This window comes from Pangasianodon hypophthalmus, chromosome 3 (genome assembly GCF_027358585.1).
Source record: "Pangasianodon hypophthalmus isolate fPanHyp1 chromosome 3, fPanHyp1.pri, whole genome shotgun sequence".
In the NCBI taxonomy this organism is placed as follows: domain Eukaryota; kingdom Metazoa; phylum Chordata; class Actinopteri; order Siluriformes; family Pangasiidae; genus Pangasianodon; species Pangasianodon hypophthalmus.
In genome coordinates this window covers 24,351,173-24,366,420 of record NC_069712.1, presented here as the reverse complement: position 1 = coordinate 24,366,420, position 15,248 = coordinate 24,351,173, and the positions used below count along the sequence as shown (strand labels likewise).

General features: G+C 38.3%; 1 protein-coding gene across 24 annotated transcripts in view; it reads right to left on the bottom strand.

Moving 5' to 3' along the window:
- Positions 1–6,970: 6,970 nt before the first annotated feature.
- The window catches only part of lrrfip2 (leucine rich repeat (in FLII) interacting protein 2), a 113,928-nt gene continuing 105,650 nt past the window's right edge, over positions 6,971–15,248 (bottom strand). For all 24 annotated transcript variants that reach the window (XM_053232588.1, XM_053232585.1, XM_026936128.3 and 21 more), the window contains 3 exons: positions 13,899–13,978; positions 13,336–13,440; positions 6,971–7,635 (listed from right to left, as the gene is read on the bottom strand). In XM_053232588.1, the coding sequence (XP_053088563.1) occupies positions 7,525–7,635; positions 13,336–13,440; positions 13,899–13,978 (296 nt within the window). In that variant the 3' untranslated portion in view covers positions 6,971–7,524. The remainder of the gene's footprint in view (positions 7,636–13,335; positions 13,441–13,898; positions 13,979–15,248) is intronic.

Sequence of the window (15,248 nt, the reverse complement as noted above, 5' to 3'; positions counted from 1 at the left end):
TTGTGGTATTTAAAGTTATGGCTGATCGGTGAATGCGACTATTTGTAAGCGATCTATAAGTGTGTTATGTGATAACATAATATTACTTCTTGAAAGTGAAGTAATTGATGTAATATGATAATGTGAGAAAGTTTTCCATCATATACATATGAACATGTACAGTCTACGCATGTGCAGACTGTACATGTTCATATGTAAATCAAATTAAATAATGTACAATTTGTAATTTCATTTCTTATTTATTGTATTAAAGTTTTACAGAGAAAAAATTAAAAGAGCAATCCTAGAAGTAAACTAGGATTTCTCTGGATAGGAGAAACTGCTTTGAGTGTGTTTAGCTAGCTGTCTAGCTTCTTCAGAGTGACGCAGTTGTATCCGTTAACAGGACAGCATAATAACTGTAGTCTATATGGTCAAAAAGTACAATTTTGTAACCGTGAAAGTTCATTTTAGTTAAAATAGACTTTATTGAATTTTGCTAAAAAGTGTTAATTTCCCCTATGTATGGAGAATTTACTACATATGGAGAATGAACTACATCCTGTAGTTCAACTTTTGTTACCTCTAGGTTGGAATATTGGAATTCCTTACTGTCTGGATGTTCCAGCAGGTGCATAAATAAGCTCCAGTTAGTCGAGAATGCAGCAGCCATAGTCCTTAGCAGAACCAGAAGATATGACCACATCACCCCTATCATAGCCATGCTATATTGGCTCCCAAACAAAGTTTGCATTGATTATATAATACTAGTACTGACCTATAAAGCACAGAATGGTCTCTTGCCACAGTACCCGAGTGAACTTCTGGTCTTTTATCCTCCACGCCTACTTTGATCAAAAGGTGCAGGCTTTTTGTTGGTACCTCGAATAGTAAAGGCCGGGGCAGAGCTTTCTCTTACAAACCCCTACAGTTATGGAACATCCTTCCAATTAGTGTTTGAGACTCACAGTCTCAGTGTTTAAGTCTAGGCTGAAAACATATTTGTTTAGTCAATAGTTTTTTCTTAGGTAAAGAAGCAGATCTGGAAGGCCCATGGCCATAGAGTGTTTTGGTGAACTGGGATGTTTGAATACTGTCACTCCCCCCACTCTCACGTGCTCATTCAGGTTTGTTGACTGTGGAGTGGCTGGCTGCTTTATGTCCCAGGTGCCTTCATGTCTGTATTACCTTCTGTCTCTCCCTTTTAGGTATGCTGTCATAGCTAGTATTACTAGAGTCCCTGGTTGCACTCAGCACACACTGCACATTGTCTTTAACCATTACGTGACAATGTGTATACCTAATAATCTGTAATTTCTCTCTCTCTCATTACAGATGCTACACATGCTACTCCTGTGATACTAGTGATCCTGAACCCTTCTGCTCTCCGGATCTGCCCCCATCCTGATGCCCTCCTTTTTGTTGGAGTTCTCATCACCTGAAAACCACTCTCTGCTGCTAAAGATGGCCACACATGGACAGCCTAAAGCTCAATGAGTTTACTGTGGATGGTTCCACATAGAAACCATAAAGATGGCTGTGGATGTTCTTCCTTGGATAGCATTTGGACTGCAATTGCTACAAACAGTTTGGCACTCAAGTCTCCTTCACTGAACAGTTGATAACTTCAATAAAATAGACTTCAACTTAAACACTACATTGAATTAAAAAAAAAAAAAAGACTCTGATGCTCATATTCATAAGTTGCTCAAAAGCTCATAAGTTCCTGGTTACACAATTGCACTTCGTGACTATAAAGTATACAGTTATAGAAGGGAAATTGTTTACTATCGCTCCGGTGTCACCCAGTTGAGGATGGGTTTCCTTTTGAGTCTGGTTTCTCTCATGGTTTCTTCCTCATATCATCTCAGGGAGTTTTTCCTTGCCACCGATGCCTCTGGCTTGCTCATTAGGGATAAATTTATAAATTTAAAATTTATACCTGAATTTTTATATATATTATATAAAATATATTTAAAGTATATATAAAATTTCTGTAAAGTTGCTTTGTGACAATGCCCATTGTTAAAAGTGCTATACATATAAAACTGAATTGAATTGTTTGCTGCCATTCTAAAAAATTACCTTTTGGACCCTTTAACTCTGCCCACTTAAATTTATGATGATCTGCATAATATGCAAAACCTAATTTTGTGAACTAGTGCTAGGATATTTAGCTTATCTTCACAATTGTGCTGTCAAACTACTCAGTTTGTGAAACTCAATAATTATCAAAAAGATGTTGACATTTGTAAATAATATGGTCGCCATACATCAATAAATTCTATGGAGGTAGAGCTGGATTACTTGAATAGCTGTATTGGGTTGTGGTCATTGATGGGCATTGGGGGCAGAGTTATGTCCTAAAAGCCGTTTCTCTGGAACCAAAAGTCCAATTGAGCTGAAATTTGGTGTGCTGAATCAAACTGTTAATCTGTAGCTGGATTTTTAATCATTACTGAATTACTTCAAAGACATGGCCACCTTCAGCCAGTCAGTTTTCAGCAGATATTTCATACAGCTGGCATTGAGTTATCGTGAAAACTTGATAAGTATGTTCATGTATGGTCTCTTTATTGTTCTATGTATCTTGGCAAGAAGTGGCCACTGGCTGCGCAATTTGAATGGTGTGCTTTGTTCCCGCAGATTGATGCATGTGGCTATATTTATTATTACTTTTCTCAGATAAAATGAATCCGTTTTGAAACCGTAAGGCATATAGACATGAAACCTGATAGGTAGATGCAGTTCGACAACCACTACTCAGAAAAATTAAATGACCAAATACCAAAACATATGCATTAAAGTACCTATATTTACTTTGCATTTGGAACATAAAGGGGGCTTATTTAGGAAACATTTTGTGTAATCGAGCTGGTGTTAAATATAAGTGATGAAGGAATTAAAATTTATGGACATGTATATTAATAGACATATATTTTAAAAAGACCCTGTCACAAACAGAATGCCATATTTTATCATCAGATCCTGTTTCCAGGTCGTATTCAGTGAGTAGAAACATGATCCACCAAAGCTTATGAAATGAAATGAAATAAAATACATATTTGAAATGGTCCCTTTTAACCTGTCTGAAAGTGTAATTAAATTCTTTTTCATGGATGGTTCCTAGCATAGTTGATTATTTTTAACTTCACCACTAACGAAATTTCACAACTGCAAAAATTATTTATAAAAATCTGAGTTTGACAGATTGAATGCAGTGCTAATTTGTTCTTAAATCATGAAAGTACTGTGATCAAACATGTATGATAGGTCAGTTATTCCAGCCAACATCTTCTTCAGTAGTCAAATACTCCTGATTTGAGAAGGGAAATCTGGCTTGAGAGAAATGGGAACATGAGAAAACTTTTTAATGTCCCTCCAAGCCAGAAGTGTGCTGTACACTAAATTTGTCAGATAAAGTGTGCAGCCCCAGGATATTGTCAATAAAGGGCAAAGTCTTCAAAATGCTAGGCTGGCATACCCATGATTCCATAAGAACCAATCACGATTCACGCCTTTCACGTGACCATATGTTTAATTTGAGCTGACCAACAGTAAAATTGAAAAGTTGGCGGGTATCAACCTGTTCCTGGTTTTGTAAGTTTGAAAACCTGAGCTGTATTTTTTGTTTTTGTTTGTAAGGTATCAGGGAAGGGTCTAAAAGAGAATTAAATCTAGGTGATATATTCATTTTTATTACATGAATTCTTCCAAAAAAAGGAATGCAGAGAGAAGTGACCAATTTCCTGCTTGATTTTCTTTATTAATTAAGATAGTTCTTTCTTTCTTTTTTTTTTTTTTAAAGATGATCTAGTATATTTGTAATAAAGATACCTAAATATTGAAAGCCTGTGTCTGATATCTGAAAACGAGATGGCTGATTTAGAGTTATTTCATCTGTAATGTTCAGGGACAATGCCACTGATTTCTCAATTTATATCCTGGCCATTTATATCCTGACACATTACTGTAACATAATATCAAGTCCAATACAACTTATATTTATATGAGGACGTCATCTACCTATGAGGACATACAATGTTCCTCTCCTCCTACAATGATACCCACGAGATTCTGGCAGCTTCTAATAGACTGTGCCGATGAGAAAAGGAGAGGTGAAAGAGGACACCCTTGCCGATTGAGAAACTCTCAGACAGTAAGTTATTAGTGTTAACCGATGCTGTTGGATTATGTTAAAGCAATGTAATGAACTTGGAAATTGAAATTGGGCATGAAATGAAATCTTTCACGTACCGAAAAAAATCCTAGTCAATTGTAACAAAAGCCTTTTTGGCATGAAAAGAAACAATCAATGCCAGGACCTTGTTTCTATTAAGATGATCCATAATGTTCAACACACTGCATACAATATCTGAACCGAATCATGATTTAACAAACCCTGTTTGGTCTGGGTGTATTAGAAGAGGGAGTAGGATTTCCATTCTGCATGCTAATACTTGGGCAACAATTTTGAAATCCACATTCAACAAGCTTACTGGGCAATACAATGAATACTTAAGTGTTTTTTTTCCCCCTTCTTTTAAAACCAAAGTAACAGATGCTATTTTCTAAGATTATGGTGGTGCGCCGTGTTCATACATGTCATTTCGTATTGGTATTAAGACAGGGGATAATTCAGACCAGAATTTATCATAAAATTCAACAGGGAACCATCCAGGGGCCTTGCCAGATGGCAAGGACAGAACTGCCTCTCAGACAATTGCCTCTTGTTCAGTAAATGTTGCATGAAGGGTAGCTCTACCTTTATCAGATCTGGTAGGAAAAGAAACTTTACCAAGATGGGTAGTGATGTCATTGTAGGTACCAGTGTACCTGGAAGAGTAAGAGATTTATAAAATTCCATGAGGGCTGATTAACGAGCATATGTAACCACGCCATTGGCCAAATTTGTATGGTCCGCTCGTTCTGTTGTTTCCTTAATTGGTGAGCAAGCAGCTGACCTTACTTGTTACCATATTCATAATACTTTTGTTTAGTGAGGAGAAATAACTTTTTAATGTGATAATCACAACAGAGGTTTAACTGTATTCTTACTTTCATTATGTTCAAATTAGTCTGGATTGGTGCTTGTTTATTTTGCTGTTCTGCATGAAAAAGCTCTGCCTCTAATTCCCTCTACTTCATCATCATTAACTTCTTTTGTAAAGATGACTGACAGATGATAATATCATGGATGGTGGCCTTAGCACTGAGGATGATACAGGTGAGTGTCAATTATCTTGCTAGTATTTTCCAGACTAGTTTTCACAACTAATTGCAAATTGTATTTATAATTGCGTTTTCCATTTGTGGACACATAAAATGTGACAAATTTCAAATGGAAAAAGCAAGGTCCCATGTCTTATGAGATATGACCTTGTCATATTGAAATAACAATATCAATTACACCGTTTGCTATTTCACTTCCTCTGCGTTGCGTATGAAGCCTGCCCAAATTCAAATGGAATTGCAATTTGCAACTGTTTTAATGGTTATTTGGGTAATTGTCTTACGGCTTGATGAAGTTCCTCCCAATTAGATTGGATGCATTTCTCTGTAAATTTGCAGACAAAAAGTTTCTGTAGACTTCTGAATTCATTCTGCTGCTATCATGAGCTACATCATCAATACAGATTAGTGAGCCTGTTCAAGAAGCAGCCATGCAAGCCAAAGCCTTGACAATGCCTCCACTATGCTTGACTGAAGAGCTGATTAAGTTTTGGATAATGAGCAGGTCCTTTGTTTCACCACACTTTGGCCTTTCTATCACTTTGGTAGAGGTTAATATTGGTTGCAGAACTTTTGTAGCTCATCTCTGTATTTCTTTGTAAATTCCAATCTGGCCTTCCAATTCTTACTGCTGTTGACTGGTTTGCATCTTGTGGTATGGCCTCTATATTCCTGCTCTTGAAGTCTTCTTTGAAAGGTGGATTGTGATACCTTCAGCCCTGCCCTGTGGAGGTGATGCTGATGTCACTGACTGTCGTTTTTGGGATTTTCTTCACAGCTGTCACAATGTTTGTCATCAACTGCTGCTGTTTTCCTTGTCCGACCTGTTCAATGTCTGTTTGCTAGTACACCAGTGGTTTCTTTCTTTTTTCAGGTCATTCTAAATTGTTTTATTGGCTATGCCCAATGCTTGTGCAGTGGCTTTCCCTCTTCTCTCAGCTTCAAAATGGCTTGCTTTTCTCCCATAGACAGATCTCTGGTATTCATGTTGCTTTATCCTTTTTTAACAACAAATGCAGTTTTTACTGGCAAAACCCAGGGCTTAAACTGACTTTTAGAACTATTAACTGTTATACATTCAATCTAAAAGGGCACACCTGGGCAACAAGAAACACTTGTCAGTCACACGTTCCAATATTTTTGATCACTTGAAACATGAGTAGGTTCAAACCAAAGGTGCCATGATCTAAATTGTTTAACACATCTAGATGTAAATATCAGGAAATGAAAGCTGAAATTCTGATCAACTGTCTCATATTTATCTTTGGATCTCAAACCCAAATGTCTTCAGAGTGTAGCAAAAACAAAAGAATTGGCCTTGCCATTCCAATACTTTCAGAGGAGACTGTATGGTTGTATAAATTAATCCAACATCATTTCAATACCATCAAAAGTAAATTAAACAGTACAACATTGCTACATCCCTGGAATACTAATTTGAATGTATCAAAACCTGGAGAAATGGATATTCTCACTGAACTCTATCAAAATCTGAACGAAACCCTACATAATATTTCTACATACACTCAATGGCCTCCTTACTGTAACACCTGTGCATCTACCCAGTATTAGTATGGTGTTAAAATGGCCAGTGAGCATAGTCAGTAATTTTTCAATGCTTTAAATATTTATTAGGGAGAACTGGAAGTATGAAATGCCTTTTTTTTTTTTGCATTTTTTAAAATACTTTTATAACTGTTAGTTTACAGTTCAATAACTCTCAAATTTATCTAAAACATTCACTTCATTCACACATCAATCCAATTTACTGTTTTATTTTAAATATTTTTGAAACCTCATTGTAGAGAACTGGTTTATACTATCACATTAGACTGAATCCCTATATTAAATAATTTCTTTTCTTTATAATGCAAACCCTCAGTTCCCATGTGAACAAAGGCACATTGTTGCAAACATTTATCAATGTGTGCAGTTGTGTGAAAGTAACTTAAAATACACTTTTACACTCATTCATGCGGCCTATTACTGAAGCAGGAGACATTAAGAGGAATCAAGCACCCAATCCACACAATATAACCCAGGTGAAAGCCATGATATACAAAGCTTTCAAAATACAACACATAATACCAGCAAAAAAAGCCCTTGGGTTGAACAAAAGAAGAAAAAAAAAAAAACAATTAACCATACTTACTCCCTTCTGGGCAAACTGAGGTGTGCATCAAACTTTATCTTTAGTGAAAAAAAATATAAAGTACTTCCTGTTGCTACCAAGTGTTTCTTTGCAGTGTGTGGCAGAAAAATCTGAGATATTTAAGGGCTGTTTAAAATGCAAAGTGTCCAAGGCTAATCTTATCACTGCTGAGTGAGGAGAGCATTGCGATTTGCTTTCATCTTCTCCAGTCGCTTGACCAAGTGGTTGTTGGTCATCTCCATTTCCTCTATTTTGTCCAGAGCACCACGCAGCTGCGGAATGAATAAAAAAAAAAACAAATGGCGTTTAGCAGTTTATAAAAGTAAGTTTGTGCAGCTCTCCATTTTGCAATGATACTTTTGTAATGAATCACTGTAGCGGTAGCCCATTTCTCAGCCATGAGCTAGAAAATTTTCCCCTCACTGAAAGGAGGCTTACAAAACAGGAGTTCAGACAGTTTTGTGGTTATTTGGATTATGAATTTCACTTTTACTTATGTCACTGTTTTTAAAGTAATATCACTGTCACTTGAGAAATATACTGAGACCAGTTGTAGGAGACTATAGATGTACTGTCCTCTCTGACCACCTCCCAAGACTATGAAACACCTTAAAGGTGTAGTTATATCTACCTGGATTCTAACAAACAAACTGCCATTCTCCACAGGTGGGAGATATTAGCACAAGGGAAAAAAGCTATATAAGAGTGGTGTTTTCCATCAGTGCAGAACATGGATGCAGGATACATGTCCTTGATAAAAATATTATGCATGTGTGGTGCACCTCAGGCACAGCCAGCTTTTGTGATTTTGTCTTTAAAATCTTAAAAACCTGCATTCTCTTGTTTTTAATTATATTAAATAAAAATATTAATATTATTTTTTAGGAGTTGCGTTTTAGCTGTAGATGTAAACAATTATTAAAAGAAATAAATTTTTTGTGCACTTGCCTATCACTACACTCCAACAACAACAGCTGTGAAATACACTCACTGTCCACTTCATTAGGAACACCTGTACACCTGCACATTCATGCAGTTATCTAATCAGCCAATCAGGTGGCAGCAGTGCAATGCATAAAATGATGCAGATACAGGTCAAGAGCTTCAGTTAATGTTTACAAATCAGAATCAAAAATCAGAATGTGGAAAAATGTGCTCTGTGACTTTAACCTTGGCATGGCTGTTGGTGCCAGATGGGCTGGCTTGAGTATTTCAGAAACTGCTGATCTCCTGGGAATTTCACATACAGTATCTAGAGTTTACATGGAATGGAGCAAAAAACAAAAATATCCTGTGAGCAGAGGGTCTGCAGGCTGAAACACCTTGTTGATGAGAGAGATCAGAGGAGAACGACCAGACTGGTCTGAGCTAACAGGAAATCAATAGGAGATCAAATAAGCACTCTTTACAACCATGGTGAGCAGAAAAGTATCTCAGCATGCATAAAACATCAAACCTTAAGATGGATGGGCCACAACAGCAAAAGACCACATCAGGTTCCACTACTGCCAAGAACAGGAAGCTGAGACTCCCCCAAAGTGGACAGCTGCAGATTGCAAAAAAAAAAAAAAAAAAAAAAATCACCTGGTCTTTTTTCCAAACTTCAACTGTCCAGTTTGGCTGAGTCTGTGCCCATGATAGATGGTCTTCTGCTGTTGTAGCCCATCCACCTCAAGTTTTGATGTTTTTTGCATGCTGAGATGCTTTTCTGCTCACCACGCTTCGTGTCAGGACCGCTTCCCACGTTCCAGCGAGGAATCGAGAGGTTCAGTAGGCTATTTGCTTTTAATGAATGATTACAGTCATGGTGTCAAGACCAGAAATTACCATTTATTGATAACTGGAATATTTTCTGGGAGCGTCCTAGGCTCTACCACACTGACGGCCTGCACCCAAGCAGAGCTGGAGCAGCGGTCCTCTCGGACAACATCTCTAGGACACTACACACCATCTGACTGGTAAGCCATACCTTAGATTGCAATTATAATGGCTACTGTTCAACTCACCAGACTGATACAATTGGCTTAACCCAACCGTCTGCTAGCTGCCTAGAGTCGTCACCTAGGGTACATAGCATTGAGACTATGTCTGTTCCCCGTGCTGTATTAAAATTAAGAAAGACTAAAGTCTGTTTTAGAAATTTAATAAACATACCTACATTAGATAATAATACTGAGAGCGCAGCCTGCACCTCTACTCTAAAGCTAGGTTTGATAAATATCAGATCTCTTGAGTCTAAAACGCTCTTAGTTAATGAACTGATCACGGATCAGGAGTATGACGCGTTATGTTTAACAGAAACGTGGATTAGGCAGAACAATTATGTTGCATTAAATGAAGCTAGTCCGCCCGCTTATAGCTACATACATCAGCCTCGTTTAACCGGTAGAGGGGGAGGCGTCGCAGTTATTCATAAGGATAATCTGACCATCGTACAGAAACTAGGACAAAACTTTAATTCATTTGAAGCACTTTATAGTAACATAAGTGCAGTCGCTAATGATAAGTCATCACAGTCCCTTCCGTTAGTTATTATCTACAGACCCCCAGGACCGTACTCTGAATTTCTTAGTGAATTTACAGATTTCCTATCAAACCTAGTTGTTTCTGTGGACCGAGCGTTAATTACCGGAGACTTTAACATTCATTTTGAGAATATAGGCAACCCGCTGAAGATAGCGTTTACATCCATACTTGACTCATTGGGAGTCAATCAGTGTGTTGTAGGATCCACACATAAAGCAGGTCATACGTTAGACTTAATATTATCTTTTGGAGTTAATATAACCGATATAGTGATAATCCCGCAGTCTGAGACAATATCAGATCACAGTCTGATTTCGTTTTGTGTGTGTCACAGTAGCATTGTACACACAGAACCGCGCTACCGATTTAGCCGTACAATAACACCTGCGACCGCGCAGAGCTTTATTAATCACCTACCAGAATTATCCGCTAGTATAGGGTCACCACCAGACCCTTTAGAACTCGAACAGGCGACAGAATTTTTAGAGTCAACATTCCCCTGTACCTTAGATAATGTAGCCCCACTTAGAAGAAAAATAATTAAAGATAAGAAACTCGCTCCGTGGTATAGCGATCACACCCGCTCTCTAAAACAGAACGCCCGAAAGCTAGAGCGTAAATGGCACCAGACCAAACTCCTAGCATTTAAAATAGCATGGAAAAACAGTATTTTAGCCTATAAAAAAGCTCTAAGGCAAGCTAGGTCCACTTACTTATCAACGCTTATAGAAAATAATAAAAGTAATCCTAAATTCTTATTTAACACCATAGCAGAATTAACTAGGAATAAGACATCGACAGAAATCTCCACAATAACGGCATACAAAAGTAATGATTTCATGAAATTCTTTGAGAGCAAAATTAAAAACATTAGGCAGAAGATACAGGCCCAAAGTCCAAATTATACAATAGACTGGGAGGATAGACTAACCATAGATCAGAGCTTAGAAAGTTTTACTCCTCTTGAAGAGAATGATTTAATCTCGCTCATCTCTTCTGCTAAATCATCAACCTGTCTATTAGATCCGGTACCAACAAGTCTTCTTAAGCAAATAGTTGGAACCGTAACTGAACCCCTGCTTAAAATAGTTAATGCCTCACTGAGCAATGGATACGTTCCAAAATCACTTAAATTAGCTGTTATTAAACCACTAGTGAAGAAACCAGACCTTGACCCTAACGACTTAACTAACTATAGGCCGATTTCAAACCTTCCCTTTCTATCTAAAATATTAGAGAAAGTAGTAGCGCAGCAGCTAATTTCATATCTACAAAGTAATAATATCTATGAACTTTATCAGTCAGGTTTCAGGCCCCACCACAGCACAGAGACAGCATTAGTTAAAGTAGTCAATGACTTGCTATTAGCCTCTGATGGGGGTTGCATTAGTCTATTAATTTTACTCGACCTTAGCGCAGCGTTCGACACTATCGACCATAATATCCTCCTTCACAGACTGGAAAAGGTCGTAGGAATTAAGGGCTCAGCCCTCGACTGGTTTAGATCTTATTTAACTGATCGTTATCAGTTTGTAGATGTAAACGGTGACCACTCAGCACGTTATCGAGTAGAATATGGCGTTCCGCAGGGTTCAGTCTTAGGCCCACTGCTTTTCACGTTATACATGCTCCCTTTAGGTAACATAATCCGTAAACATAATATTAGCTTCCATTGTTATGCTGATGACACACAGTTATACGTCTCAGCTAGGCCAGATGAGAATAGCCAGTTAAAGAAAGTTGAGGCATGTGCGATAGACATAAGAGACTGGATGCTAAGCAACTTTCTCCTGCTAAACCCAGAAAAAACAGAGGTTCTGGTACTGGGACCACAAGCCGCTAGAAGTAAGTTTAAAGATCACACTGTTACTTTAGATGGTCTCTCTGTTTCAAGTAGTCTAACAGTAAAAGATCTCGGTGTGATTATAGACTCTAATCTCTCATTTGAGGCGCATGTAGATAATGTAAGCAGGTTAGCATTTTTCCACCTCAGAAATATCACTAAGATTAGAAATATACTTTCGCTAAGTGATGCTGAAAAACTAGTCCATGCATTTATCACGTCCAGATTAGATTACTGTAATGCTTTACTATCTGGATGTTCGTCTAGATGCATAAATAAGCTTCAGATAGTTCAGAACGCAGCAGCGAGGGTCCTGACTAGGACTAGGAAGTATGAGCATATCACGCCAGTCTTATCTACATTACACTGGCTCCCAGTAAGATTCCGCATCGATTTTAAAATATTATTCCTAACCTATAAAGCATTAAACGGTCTCGCTCCGCAGTATTTAAGCGATATGTTAGTACCTTACGTTCCGCCGCGCCTACTTCGCTCTAAGGATACAGGCTGTCTATCAGTACCACGCGTTGCCAAAACCACGGCAGGGGGCAGAGCTTTCTCTTACCAAGCCCCAAAATTATGGAATAGCCTCCCAGTTAATGTACGTGAAGCAGACACGGTCTCAGTGTTTAAGTCAAGGTTGAAGACTTATTTATTTAACCTAGCATTTAGCGACTAGTGTTTTTATCAAAGGAGTAGATCTGGGGGACTCGTGGATGTTGAGTTTTATCTCCACACGGTGACTGTGAGTGTACCTAACCACTTTCCTTCTCTTTCTGCCGAGCTACACTCCTGAGCTGCCGGTGATCCAGACCTCCCCCCCCCTTCACTCTGGACCTGTCCACCGGCAATGCTTCATACTGCCACGAAAACGCTTCAGCTGTTTTCCATGGACTACACCAACACACATTGTACTCGCACACACGCACACTACAGTGTAAACCCATATGAGGATGGGTTCTCTGTTGAGCCTGGTTCCTCTCAAGGTTTCTTCCTATCACCATCTCAGGGAGTTTTTCCTTGCCACCGTCGCCCTGCTTGCTCATCAGAGACGGCACACACACACTTCACTTTACTTTTGTTTGTGTAAAGCTGCTTTGAGACAATGACCTTTGTAAAAAGCGCTATACAAATAAAAATGAATTGAATTGAAAAGAGTGATTATATGAGTTACTACCACTGGCACCTCGAACCAATATAGCCATTTTCCCCAGATCTCTCTTATCAGCAAGGTGTTTCCACCCATATAACGGTCGCTCACTCAATGTTTTTTTTTTTTTCGCACCATTCTGTGTAAACTTTAGAGATTGTTGCATGTGAAAATCCCAGGAGATCAGCAGTTTCTGAAATACTCTAAACAGCTCTTCTGGTACCAACAATCATGCCACAATCAAAGTCACACAGATCACATTTTTCCCCATACTGCTGTTTTTAAGGAGAAAATTATCTGAAGCTCTTGACCTGTATCGGCATGATGTTTTTGCAGTGTGCTGCTGCCACCTGTTTGGCTGATTAGATAACTGCATGAGTGTGCAGTTGTACAGGTGTTCCAGTAAAGTGGTTGGTGAGAGTGTTTTCGTCATAGATTCACTTGCATCCTTACCTCCCTCTGAAGTTTTCTTTTCTCAGCCTTTAGTTCATCTTCAGTTTTCTCAGCGTTATCAGCTGCTGCTTTGTATCTTAACACCTGTCCTTCAAGTCTGTTTATCTACAAGGGGAAAAAGTGCACAGTATTAGAATGATACGATGTTTATTAAACCATCATTAAGATCAAAAGATGACAACCCAGCTTTACCCTATAGGCCTCCATAACATGCATCCATGTTGTGTGTATTTATATAAAGACAGCTACTCTACAAGCCAAGTAAATTCGAATAGAATGGACCTGCGTGTTACTCACTAGATTTTTCATCTAAACAAAAACATCTTTCATCGAAAAAAGCTCAGGCTCAGTGCTTCAGTTGTAAGTTACAGTTTTAAGTTTTATAAATTGCATTTGTGTATGTGTGTATGTATGCATGTATTTATAACAAAGGTTTAAATGCAGTCATATATTACTATGAAGGTAGCCACAGACTATATGTTTAAATACTTTAAATGCTTTTGTTCTTAACCAGAATACATACCCAATAAACTTCAATTATATTTAAAATTTTAGAAACTTACATTTTGTTCCATTGTACCCATTTCTTGCTCTGCCTTTGAAAGCTTGAATTTATATTCACTAATTTGTCGGTTGGCATCTCCTACAAAGGATAAAAAAACATGGGTTTTAATTAGAAGAAAAAAAAGATTTTCCACATACACAAGATGGTTGTTTTTTCTTTTCACATATACAAACAGTGAAAGTCTTTTCTCTTTTTTGGATTTTCCACCAATTTTCTCCTTAAATTTAGTCATGGCCAATTCCCACCGTGCAGTTACTTCTCCCCATCACAAGACAGCAACCAACCAGGGAGGGCAAAGTCATCACATGCTTCCACATGAAGCCAGCTGACCACATCTTTTCGAATTGCTGCTCATGCAATGTCAGGGGGCGTCATAACACACTTGGAGGAAAGCGCTATCTACCCACTTCCACATTCAGGAGCTCACAGACACCCATGGTTGGCTAGTGTTGCTGTCATTGACAGGGGAGAGAGTAGAGTATGGCACCCCTCCCTCCCTGAGAGCATGGCCAATTTTTCTCTTTGGACCTCCGGCCAAGGATGGCTGTGGCTTCATCTGGATTCCTCACGATCTCAGGACGACAAGGCTTTTCTGTTGTACCACTTGGGAATGTGAAATTCTTTTCTTTGCATATCCCAGCTTGTAAGGAGGCTGGGATTAGAGCGCAGGGTCAGCCATGATTACGGCACTCTCTCCAGCTGAGAGAATTAAGAGCCTTGCTTAAGAGCCCAGCAGTAGCAACTTGGCAGTCCCAGGGTTTGAACTTCAGACATACAGACTTTTGTTAAACATGAATATGCAACCATAAATCAACTTCAAGGAGATACTTTACGTTCTGTTTGAAAACTTTCTGTGGTATGCCGTTTATATCTGCTATGCTGTTTCAGAACACTTTTCATAGACCTCTGACTTACATTTATAATTAGTGAAAAATTAGTTTAAATGAACTTGCTTGGAAGTACAGCACCCAGAACGACATAAATAATGACCCATTTCTGCTATCAAGACTACCAAGCTCAGTGGATGATGGCCAAATAGACAGAAGATCAGTACGATATATTACATATGGTCCCAATAATTTACTTTTACCCATTCAACTCTTTTCAAAGTCTTCCCTTGAATGTATAAATATTATATTCACATTTTCAATGATAGTATGCCTTAAAAGTTTGACCTACACTGATTTAGTTACTTCTGGACAAAAAGGTATGCACTCTTGGCAATCTGGAAAGCTCTGAAATAGGTGCAGTTGTCAGCATACTAGGTCAAGTCAAGTCGAATGGTTTTTTATTGTCATTCTTCTTGTCATAGTTAGTATACATCAGAACGAAATGTCGTTTCTCCAGG